The sequence below is a fragment of the Drosophila serrata genome, unplaced genomic scaffold (genome assembly GCF_035046125.1).
Source record: "Drosophila serrata isolate PLE 108 unplaced genomic scaffold, ASM3504612v1 contig_82, whole genome shotgun sequence".
In the NCBI taxonomy this organism is placed as follows: domain Eukaryota; kingdom Metazoa; phylum Arthropoda; class Insecta; order Diptera; family Drosophilidae; genus Drosophila; species Drosophila serrata.
The window spans coordinates 534,124-546,428 of record NW_028256980.1 but is presented as its reverse complement, the minus strand read 5'-3'; the positions used below and the strand labels follow the sequence as shown (position 1 = coordinate 546,428).

Sequence of the window (12,305 nt, the reverse complement as noted above, 5' to 3'; positions counted from 1 at the left end):
AATGTAAAACTGTAAACATAATATATAAGTATGAAATGAAAGCAAGCATTACATATTTATTTTTTTCACATAAGTATATATAATTAAATTGTATTAATTCCTAGTGATCGAAGTTCAAGGGTATATAAACTTCGGCGTGCCGAAGTTAGTTTCCTTTCTTGTTTTTAATTGAATAATTAATTTAAAGCACTTCATTAGTTTTATTGTTTATTACAAAAAAAAAAAGAAATCTAAATACTACGTTTTAGAATGTTGAAAATAATAAATTTATAAGTATTTGTAATCAAGTATTTCTGTAAAGAACTTTTTGTTACTTTGTGACTAATTCATTTATAAAGCATAAACCCTCATTAAAATGTTTAAAGAAAAAAGTATAACCTGACGGCTAATACTGATATTAAAAAAAAAAACAGACAATAGTCATCGTCTGTTCTTTTTGGAATATCGAGACAGGTCAAAGGCTCGAAGGTAAATAAAAGAAGAAAGAAAGCTGACTTCGGTACGCCAAAGTTTATATACCCTTGCAGATAGAACTTCGATGACTGAGAATCAATACAATATATATTATATAGGTTAGGCTAGGTTGCACCGGACGGCCCTCCTGAGGGGGCCAATTATAGGCCAGTATGGCCCTTCTTTATCCGGATGTTGTTTTTCACATGGTCCTGGAGAATCTTACGCGGTGTTGAAGTCCTTTAGGGTCGCGGTAGTTTTTGCGAAGGCAAGTAGTTCACCTGTCGACCTCTTGGAGGCATCTACAAGTGATACCAGTACTGGGGCACCTAGGTGCTTTAGTCTTGCCTGCGTTAGGGCTGAGCATTTACAGATGAGATGCTTCAAAGTTTCAGCCAGTCCGACTCTTTCCTTTGCAAGTTCGTCTGCGATTTCGTTTCCCTCTATGCCCTGGTGGCTGGAAATACAGTAGATCCGCACTGACGTTGTCGTGCTATAGTACGTCCCTGCTTGCCAGCACATTTTTGGAACTGACCGCTGACGATTGCATGAATCTAATCGCCCCCTGACTGTCTACGAACAGGTTTACCGCCTCACATGTGCGGGCTATTTCCTGCACAAGCTCTGCCGCCTTCCTGATGGCGAGGACTTCCGCCTGAAATATGCTGCAATGGCTTGGTAGCTTATACGACAGCCTCATCTCGGGGTATGTACAGTATATAAACGCTCCAACTCCTCCTTCCATCTTGAGCCGTCAGTGTAAATATTGAGGTATCGAGCAGGGTCCTGAACCGTTTGCCAGTCTTCAGGTCCCATAAATGTTCATGTTTTCACATCCGGGCAAGTTCTAGGCGTCATGTAGTCAGATACACTGCTCATGGTTCGACCAATTGAACCGTATTCGTATCCTTTGTCAACATGCTTCCTAGCGCTACAAGGCGTTGTGCAGCCTTCCCCGCGGTCAGTTGGATCAATTCCAATTATAGTCTCTTCAGCTTTTGGTTGACCTCTGCGCCCCAGATATATATAAGCAGTGCCTGCCGCTGGGTTCTCTCCATAAGCTTTTTGTAAGTCCTCTTTTCCATGGCTTGCCACCATACTAAGACCCCGTATAGCTAAGTCGGACGCACCACCAATATGTAGACACAGTGCATCAGAGCGCGTATGAGGCCCCATGATCTGCGCAGCATCATCTTGGATGCATATAGCGCAATGGTGGCCTTTTTACCCTCTCTAGTGCATTGGGCTTCAATGCCAGCTTTCTGTCCAGTACAGTGCCCAGGTATTTGACTGGTGTTTTCAGGGTCAGCCTGGTTGTATTTATTTCTGGGGGATCCATGGCGGTACCTTGCATCCGTCTTATCCGCATTGATACTGAGTCCTACCTTGTCCTTGTCTACGAAGACTCCGAGCGCATACTCCTTGTTGTGCAGCGCTCCTTCAGTGGTGGCTACTAGCGAATACAGCGCCGTCTCCACTGATTTCCCTTTTGTGTATGCGTGCTGGCTGGTTGACAGTGATCTGCCCACATCGTTTCTGATGTATACGTCCCGCAGCTTTTCTAGCGTCTTGAGTAGAAAGGAGGTGAGACTTATCGGCCTGTAGTCCTTAGGACTGACGTGACTGCTCTTTCCTGCTTTAGGCAGGAAGACAATCCTCGAGGTCCTCCATTGGATTAAGATATAGCCCGTACTAAGACAAGCTGTGTATATTGCGTATAGCCATGGAGTGATGACTTCTTTGGTCGCCTGCAGTATGGCTGGAAATATTCCATCTAGTCCTGGCGCTTTTATCCCCGCGCAGGAGTCTATAGCCCAGTGAATTCTTCTAGAGGATATGAATTCATTTGGGTGCTTGTTAGCATCGGTGATCTTTGTGCAACCTGGGAAGTGCGCGTGCGTTAGTGATGTTAGGGCCTCTACGCTGCCCTCAGTCCACTGTCCGTCGTCGCGTTTGAGCTGTATCTGAATGGTGGGTCGCTTTGAAAGCAACTTCCGTAGTCTAGCCGTTTCTTAGGCCGTTTTTTTGTTGGAGCAGAAGATTCTCCAAGAGCTCCTTTGTGCCCTGCGTATTTTTTTCTTGTAGATTCAGATCAGGATTTTGTATTCCTCGTTTATTGTATCATCCTTCGCCTGCTTGGCGAGTTTGAAGAATTCTCTGAGGTTATCGCATTAAAGCGAGAGGCCCTTGTTCCACCAGGGTGATCTGGTCCTTTTCTTGCTTCTTGAAATCGGGCATGATGCGTGATATGCACCCATATCTTCATCGGATTTTACTGTGCCCGGACTAGTCACGAGTTTAAGAGAAATTATATCTTGAAACTTTATCCAGTTAGTGTTGCGGTGTTCCGTGTTTCTAAAGACTGTTGGTTTTGGAGAGTGCTCGAATCCGCATTGGAACTGTATGTACCTGTGATCCTAAAAGGTTGGTCTCTCCAGGACCTTCCAGTCTGATACCATTGTACTTTGTCCTGCTACGAGTGTTATATCGAGCACGTTGGACGAGGTGGGGTCTACAAAGGTGTGTTCCTCCCCCACGTTTGCTATATCTAAATTGCTAGAGAGAAAAAAGTCTAATAGTGACTCAATTCTGTCGTTTATGTCGGGGCTTCCCCATACGCTGTGGTGCGCATTGGCGTCTGCACCTACGATCAGTTGCTGGTCTTTTGAGCCATGTTCTTCCAGACTCCTGAGTTCTTCCCGTGGAGCTGGTCTATCGTGTGCCATGTAGCACGAAGCTACCATTAGGCGCTTCTTCTTGCTTTCTAGTAACACAACAGTCATGTCGTCCGAGCTGTAATGAGACATAAGGTTAGCTTGAAGACCCTTCCGTACCGTTACGGCGGTTCTGTATCTGCTTAACAATGGTGTGTAGGACTAAAGGATTTTAGGATTTAAGGACTTTAGTCCTGCAATGGTATTGCTTGAGGCAATTCATGGCTCTTGGACTAGAGCTACATCGGCGGACCCTTGCTCCATGGCATTTAGGAGCTCCGCCGACGCTACCTTGCTCTTATGGAGATTGGGATTCTGACGCTGCAGCAGCTTCAGCGCTCGGTCCCCTTGGATAGCGCCTGGGGAAGTAACTTCGCTTTTGGGATAGATGAGATTAGTTCCCTGTCCACCACCTCCACCTTGGCCCCGTCCCACAACGCTTCGATCCGGCCGACCGTTTGCGTCAGCCACTTTCTCGTAGGGTCATCCATACACTTTAGGATTTTGACTCCATTTAGCCACCGGCACCTTCGAATGTGGGCATGTCCGCTACAGGGTCTTCCTCCATGTAACTAATGACTCAACAAGCCGCGCATGCACCGTCTTGTACCGCGCCTCGGTCATCTTGCCTTTCTCATCGCTCCTGTCAATAAGTGCCACGATCAAATGTCGTTTGCTCACCTCACTGGCCTTCGCGATTTTCCTTTCTCTTTGGGTTTTCGCCCTCAAGGGGGGGCCTGCTTCCTTGGGCACGCGTTGCCGCTTGCTCGCCGGAGTGTCTTTTATGGGACTCTCGGCAGAGCGTTCCCGCTTGGTGGCAAGCATCTCCTCCACATTGTTGGCGAAACCGGTCGTTGATGCCATGTTGGGAAGCTTAGCAGAGTGCTGCTCACCTCGATCCTTTGGTCGGCTCAGTTAAGCTTTACCTTCTCCTCTTCGGATAGGGCAGCTTTTGTCAGGAGCCGGCTCTGGATTCGAAGGGCAGCTTGTACTGCGCCTTAGCATTATTCCACTCGCTTGAACGCGGGGAGCTGGTGCCTGGTTCTGGCGAGTGAAGAAGGCTTTCTTCCTCCTCTTTCGAAAGCTGCACGCTCTCCAGGTCCGAGTCTGTATACACAACGGCACCCGTGCTGCTTAGCCTGCTGTGTGTAGTTATTTTGGCAGTAGCGTTACAACTGACTTGACCTGCTCCCGTCAAATCAGAGGTGTGACTGCTGGCGACATGGAGAGAGGATTTCTCCCCTCCGTGCCCGCCGGTGGTAGCAGTCACGCCTTCCATCGTTGTTTGGGCTGATATCCCGGTTGAAAACAACTTCACCGGCAGAATCAAGATATCACTCGAACGAGTTGGGAACCTTAGCGGTTGTGAACTCCATTAAATATTTTCGACATTATTTGTTGGGCAGGAACTTCGTCGTTTATACTGACTGCAACTCGCTAAAGGCGTCGAGAAATAAACGATTTAACTCCCAGAGCACAGCGTTGGTGGGCTTATTTGCAGTCATTCACATTTGATTTTCAGTATAGAAAAGGGAATAGAATGGCACATGTTGACTTTTTGTCGAGAAATCCTCTTTCACCAAAGCCTACTTTAACCGCAAAAACGGTCGAAGAGAAAAGAGTAAATTTAGCTGAAATTTCAAGCCACTGGGTTATTGCTGAACAACGTCGAGATTCGGACATAATCGAAATAGTTAAACATTTTAAAAACTTCTCTGCCTGGAGATATTGCGAAAACCTATGAACTAAGGGCAGAAGTTCTTCATCGAAAAATACAGAAAAATGGGCAAATGCGTTGTTCACCAGTGGTGCCACGAGGTTTCAGATGGTCTGTCATAAATCAAGTTCATGAGTCAATAATGCATTTAGGTTTTGAGAAGACATTACATTAAACTTACGATTTCTACTGGTTTGACAATATGTCAAAATACGTAAAAAAAATTTGTCGACAACTGCATCACTTGCAAAATATCAAAATTCACTTTAGGAAAAATACAGACTGTGTTGCACCCAATACCAAAAGCCACTATTCCTTGGCACACTATTCACATCGATATAACAGAAAAATTAAGTGGCAAGAGTGACCAGAAGGAGTGTGTTATTGTTCAGGTAGACGCGTTTACCAAATATGTCTATCTAAGTCATAGTCTTAAATTTGACAGTGAGAGTTGCATAAAAGCCGTCCAAACTACTGCTTCATTGTTTGGAGTACCAAACCGAATATTAGCTGACCAGGGAAGGTTTTTTTACAGGCGCAAAGTTCAGTCAATTTTGTTCAGATCAAAAAATAAACTTGCATTTGATAGCCACTGGTGCAAGTCGAGCTAATGGTCAGGTGGAGTGAACCATAAGCACGTTAATGAATATGTTAACGGCGGTTTAAACTGGAACACAGTCTTGGCAGGATGTGTTAGGAGAGGTGCAATTGGCAATCAATTGTACAACAAACCGCACTACGAAAGCAAGTCCTTTAGAAATGTTACTGGGAAAGGTAGCACGCCCATTAGGATTACTTCCACCTAGTGACATAGAAAATGTTATTGATTTGCCAAACGTAAGAGCGCAAGCTGCAAAGAATGTGTTAGCCAATGCAGCTTATGATAAAGAACGATTTGATAGAAGGCAAAAGTAACAAATCACAAAGTAGGACATTTTGTGTTACTTAAAAGCGAAGAAAGACACCAGACCAAGCTAAGTCCGAAATTCAAGGGGCCTATTGAAACAGTAAAAGTTCTTGAAGGTGACAGATACTTTTTAAAGTCCTTAAACAATAAAAGAAATTATAAATATGCACATGAGGATTTAAGAAAATTACCATAGGGGCAAGTGCCCGAAGAGGTAAATGTGTGTGATGATTATGATAATATTGTTGAAGGTAATATAGCCGTTGCAGAAGGTGAAGAGAGTGAAAATGCAAGTACTGAGAAGATTAAGAGTATGGAAGAAAAAAGTGAAGTACACCAAGAAGGGTGACGAAGTTGAACTGCTGGCCAACGGAAACGGCAGAGTGCTGAAACCATAAAATAGAATGCAATCACAAGTGCAATACATATTGTTTGTTTTGATCATGGCGTGTGGGACATTTGATTTTGTGGCAATAAGAGTGAATAATGAAGAAGAATGAATAAATTGAATTGAATTGATGAAAATGATGGTTATGAAAGCCAATACTGTTTTGTGAAATTGTTAATATGATAATTTGTTGTGAATTAAGATTGCAAAATTGGATATTATTATGAAACTATTTAATGTTCAGTCTAATAAATAAAAGAAGGAAAGAGAAATTCTAATGCTGTTATTTTCTACACGAGGTCGTGTTAGGGTCAGGATGGCCGTGTCAGCGCATTGAAACTGCGTAGTTGTGTACGAATACACATTTTCGGGTATTTCGTCAGAAATACTAATTTCACAAGAATGGTAATATTGCATCAGCTTATAATTGTACTGAGTTTGTGTAGCGTAGTTTTGGGAAGCGAGTCGACAGCGTTGTGTCGCTGTCGCCGAATGTGTTTCGAAGGCATTGACATAGAAGCGATGAGGACGACAGATCAGTTAACTGCGTACTGCAGTAAACTGGAGTAAACTTCGAAACCCACTTCGCTTTAATTGAAGACGAACATAATTCGACATATTTAATATTTTCAAAGTAAATTTTTCCCAATTTCCAAAATGCCAAAACTTGCTACTATGAAAAAAATTATATTAAAATTAACTGGTTTAATCTTAAAGACAAGCATACATTCTCAAAATTGAATAACCTGCCATATAAACATAGTAAAAATATTTTTTTTAATTTTTTATTATAGATCTCAAAATGTCGATAAACACCTAAATTTTCGCAACCCAACCAAAAACAAATATGAAACGTTTTGTAAACCTTTTCAAATTAAAACACTTTCTTTATTGTTTATCTTAATCAATTCGAAACCAAAATGTCTATTAATATATAAGTTAAATTCATAATTCAAATTATTTTATTTGTTAAGCTTTTGCGATTTCTTTAGCTTTAATGATTTTTATAGTTACTTGAACTTTATAGCCCTTAAATTTTTAAATTTTGAGATATATATTGGCTGTTAGAACTCATCAAAATAAATATCAATGATCCATTCATTTATATGTTAAAAATAGTCCTACTATAACGTATGAGTTTTACCAAAGTATATGCGTTTCGAATTGAATTTGGCAAAACAATAACAAGACACTTCTAGATAATGTAATTTGTAGCGTGTGACGCAGGCGCAGTGCGAATACACAAATTAGCAGAATGTGAAGTCTGTAATAATTGAGGTCTCTTAGTCGGACGCAACCAGCAGAGTAAGAAGGACAACCAGATACTCGGAGTGAATTTAATAAAAGTGTGAAAAAAGGAAAAGGTCGTTGAGTGGGGCAGTTCACATTGTGTTGCGGAGACTTGAAGAACTTGCATTCTCCATTCGGGGAAATTAAAAAGCCAACGTCCTGTGACTCATCCTTAAACGCATGGTACTGCAATTTGACGGAATCCGAAACATTCCCAAAATTGAATAACCTGCCATATAAACATAATAAAAATATATATAATTTTACTTACCTATGGAACACTTACCAGAACAGCTTCAATATATTATATATTTTATTTATATTTTCAGACGATCTGTCGCCCTTAGTAACAACCACACAAAATGAGTATAAAAATAATGTTTTTGACGATATATTGAATTCATCTGAAGCACATATCGACACATCACCGGACTTAAATGAATTATTACGGGATGTTCAAAATGAGCACGACATTTCGGGAATATATCATATTGATCAAATTAATGACCTAACTTATTGTTTGGACTCAATATCATCAATGTCTGAACTTCCCTATTTTAAACAAATCCAAGAAAGTTCAAAGTACGTGTCCCTTGTCGATGAAAATGAAAATGTTGACGATCTAAACAGCTACTTAAATTACGTTAACATCAGTCAATTGGGATGTGACGGCAAAACATTAAATACACATGATCGTAATACACCGTCTCCTACAGGAAGCTGCAGCAGTTCTAGTGGGAGCTCAACAAGTGGGGTTCAGAGTGATATATCTGATGCCTCATTAAATAGGCCGCTTGACCAAGTCATTGTTGAGTCAGTTAAAGTTAAACAATTTATTAAACCCCAAGATGAACAATTTAATATAAAATTGGGCAGTAATTTTTCAAATTTATCAGATATAGAATATTTAAAACCACAATCCTCGGCGGAACTTAATTCTTTAAGTTCTAACAATACACAAAATAATCCAATTGCTCCCAGTTTTAATTTAATGAATAATAAAACATACATTAGTACAGAAATCACAAATCTATCGGCAGATCAAACGAAAAATATTGGTGCACCACTAAAGCCAAAGACTATAGTTTTGTCTTCGCGGGACTATAGATCGCTAATGCAAAAAATACATCCAAGTGGAGCTAAGGCTTTTTCTAAGATAAATGTTAATATTCCAAAAAACGTTACACAGAAAACTAAAATAGAGGGGTTAAAAATTGAGCCTAAATCAAACTTAAAAAAGAAAGAACAAGAAAAGGCAGAACACTCTGTGAGTCAAATGTTAAAACACACAAATGGTAGCCCCAAGTTTGACTTCTTAAAAAGTCTTACAGCTGACGAAAAGATGTACAAAAAACAGCAGCGATTAATTAAAAACCGTGAGTCTGCTTACTTATCCCGAAAAAAAAGAAAGGAATATGTAGTCGCACTGGAAACAAGAATAAATAAACTTGAACAAGAAAATTACTTTCTAAAGGATGTAAGTATAGACGTTATTCTATTAATTAAATAATTATAAGATCATAAGAATTAATACTTATGATGCTAAAAATAAAGTGGAACATTTCTTAGATTATCACTAAGTCAGAGTTTTGCTTATAAGGAAACTCCCAGTTTAACCATTTTTTATTGTGTTCTTATATTGACGTACTCATACGGCATCGAAATTTTAGCTCTGCTTCATTCTAAGCTTCTTCAAATTGCCAGTAAAAATTTAAGCCCTTACTACGAAACAAAGATAACAAGGTACAATTGAGTTTGAAAGCGCAAAAACTACAAATATAGCCCAAAAACTCGTCGTTGTTTTTCCCTTGCATTTTTATTTATTTTAGTTAAAAGTTTGCAGCGCAGTTAAGGAATATTTTTGACCCTATAAAGTGTATATATTTTTTAGCAGCGTGAAGTCGAGTCCATCTAGCTTTGTTCGTCTATCCGTTTCTTCTACAAAGCTATCTGAAGAAAAGCCTAGTTTTCGATTTCTACAATTTCGTTTTTAATTTTATAAAAATCGGACTACCATATCATATGGCTTTTAATGGGAACAATCAATAAAATATTACAAAAAAAATACAAATTAAAGCTTTGATGTTTTTTATATTTTCATGTACTCAGAGAAATTGCGTTTTTTTAATATTTCAGAATTTGGAATTCAACTTTATGAAAATCGGATATGTCATATAGCTATCATATTTCATATTTCATCTTTCCAAGTGAACGGACGTGTTTTTTTCTTGCGCTATCGTTTTGTAAAAAAGATTGATTCTAACCACCGGGGTTAACTTGAATTTTCTAATTTGTGTTTATAACTTCCCGTTCACTTCGCGTGTGCATGCAGCTATTCTAATTTGTGTACATAATTGACTTTATTTTCCAATTTAGTTGTGCTGCTAGTGTTAGCTTTTGCATATTTTGCATTCCTTTTTGTGCCTTTTTCGTCAAGCTTTTGTTTGCGCCGTCGCAACAGCTAAACGTTTTATCTATCTATCTCCCACGCTCTCTCACTCTCTCGCTTTAGCTGTGCCGCTGCACTTCTTCACTTCTTCATCTAATCTCATTCGCTCTCCCGCTCTCTCGCTCTCGCTGAGACTCTTCACTTCTTTCTTAATAGCTCTGTTGTTATTTTTTCAAAGTACAAGTACAGTGGTAAGTCCATATAATGTCCGGAAATATTGTCTGTTTCGTCAAAACCTGCAAAAAGGCAATTGCTTTAGGTGACCTTACAATCGGCTGCTGGCTGTGCGACAACGTCATGCACGCCAAGTGTATTGGAGTAGCAGCTCGGACGGTGGACGATGTAAAAAAAAACATCGGCCTGCGTTTCTGTTGTGAGGCCTGTCGCGATGTAGAAAGATGATGTCTTTCATGCGGCAAACCAAAAGCGGTTTTAAGGGCATTTTAACGAGTTTTCGTAAAACTCTTGATATGTTCTTGCCGCTGGACACCCAATTTAATAGCCTTACGCTACTAAATGAGTCTCCTAGGCGCAAAAAAACTGCTACTGGTGGGCAGCATGTAGACGGACCCCAACTACCTGCAACGGGCTCTCAGCAGCAGCCTCCCTCGGCACAGCCCTCGACCTCAGCATTAATTCCAAGAGTGCTGAGATCGAGCGCTAGAAAAGATTCGGTATCCGAATATGCAGCGGGAGTGCCCGTACCGCCTGTGATTTCTCTTTTATCCCCTGGGGGGTCACAAATATTGACCCCTCAAAGTCCCGTGCACACAAATATATCTGCCCAGGGTGTTAGGCCCGGAATACCGGCCGACAATGGCACGGCAGATAACAAATCTGCCTTGCCAAAAGCCCTTATAGCTGTTCTACCAACGAGACATATTTTTGTCTCGCGGTTCTTCCCTGACCAAACATCGGAAGATGTTCTCGCCTTTATACAAGGCAAAACCAGAGCCGAAAAAATTAAGATAGAGTACATCGTTGTTAAGGAGTTTGAGGCGAAGAAAAAGAAAAAGACTTTTGGTTAGAGACCAGTTGGTAGTTCTAGGAGATTTTAATATCCCTGGTGCTATTTGGTGCTCAAATATATTCAACCAATACTCTCCATACACCTACACAAGATGACTTTATCGCTGGCTTGTTTGACATTTCGCTGTCTCAAGTCAACCATGTTCGAAATTCCTTACAGCGCTTGCTCGATCTTTGCTTCGTCTCTGATCCTGCGAGAGTCAGTTTAGCAAGGGTGGCGCCTCTGCAGCCCGAAGATCCTTATCATCCAACTTTCGATGTGACTCTTGATATTGGGTGTGACGTACAGAATATTTCTGACCGTCCCGCCAATAAAGTCCTATGTTTTCGCAAAACGGACTTTGAACGGCTGAATAATTTTATAAACGAGTTCAATTGGTCTGATCTATACATGTGCACTGACATGGCTGTTGCCTTGGATATTTTTTACAGTGCCATGAATTCATTTTTTACTGAACGTGTTCCGTTATATTATCCGCCAAGCTCGAATAAACCGCCGTGGTTTACTAAAGAGTTGAGCCGACTTAAAAATAAAAAATCTAGACTGTATGCTAAATTTAAAATCACCGGTTCTCAATCTGCCCTTTCATCTTATTTATCAGCTCGGTCAAACTTTAGCGTGATGAACGCGCAGTGTTATAAAAACTATTTAACTCGTTGTAGGGCCCAGTTCTCACAGGACCCATAACAGTTTTATAATTTCGTTAACACTAAACGTAAGCGTAAAACAGACCCTTCCTCGCTTTCATTTGAAAATACTAATGCAAATAATGATCAGGCAATAGCCGATCTATTTTCGCAGTTTTTTCAAACAACCTATTCTAGCTCTTCGAATCTACACCAGACCTATTCCTACGACATACCCAAATCAAACTTAATTTTCTGTCCTAGCCTAAACGAAAGCTCTCTCCTTTTAGATCTTCATCGGGTCAAGTTTATTCGCCAGGTCCCGACGGAATTCCTGGCTGTGTGCTCAGGTATTATGCCGACGCCCTATCCCCTTCTGAAATTGTTTACCTCGTCCTTAGAAACCCCCCACTTTCCCATTATTTGGAAGGAATCGTGTATTATTCCTCTCCACAAAAAAGGTAGTAAATTGGATGCCAGCAATTATAGAGGAATCTCTAAGTTGTTGGCCATTATATTGTAGTTCAGTTATTTCTCCATGTCAACATGGTTTTATTAAGCGAAGATCAACAACAACGAATCTTTTGGAGCTCTCTTCCTATATTATAAAGGGCTTCCATACTAATTGTCAGACAGATGTAATCTATACTGATTTCAGTAAAGCATTTGACTCTGTTAACCATTCTCTCCTCGTTAGAAAACTCGATTTAATGGACTTTCCAAGTGATCTT

General features: G+C 40.5%; 1 protein-coding gene across 2 annotated transcripts in view; it reads left to right on the top strand.

Moving 5' to 3' along the window:
• Positions 1 to 12,305, top strand: part of Atf6 (bZIP_ATF6 domain-containing protein ATf6) — a 41,750-nt gene that overhangs the window by 17,256 nt on the left and 12,189 nt on the right. The window contains exon 2 of one of the 2 annotated variants that reach the window (XM_020944606.2): positions 7,799 to 8,946. The exons of the other annotated variant lie outside the window; for it this stretch is intronic. Coding sequence (XP_020800265.2) covers positions 7,799 to 8,946 — 1,148 coding nt within the window. The remainder of the gene's footprint in view (positions 1 to 7,798; positions 8,947 to 12,305) is intronic. 2 annotated transcript variants of the gene reach the window in all.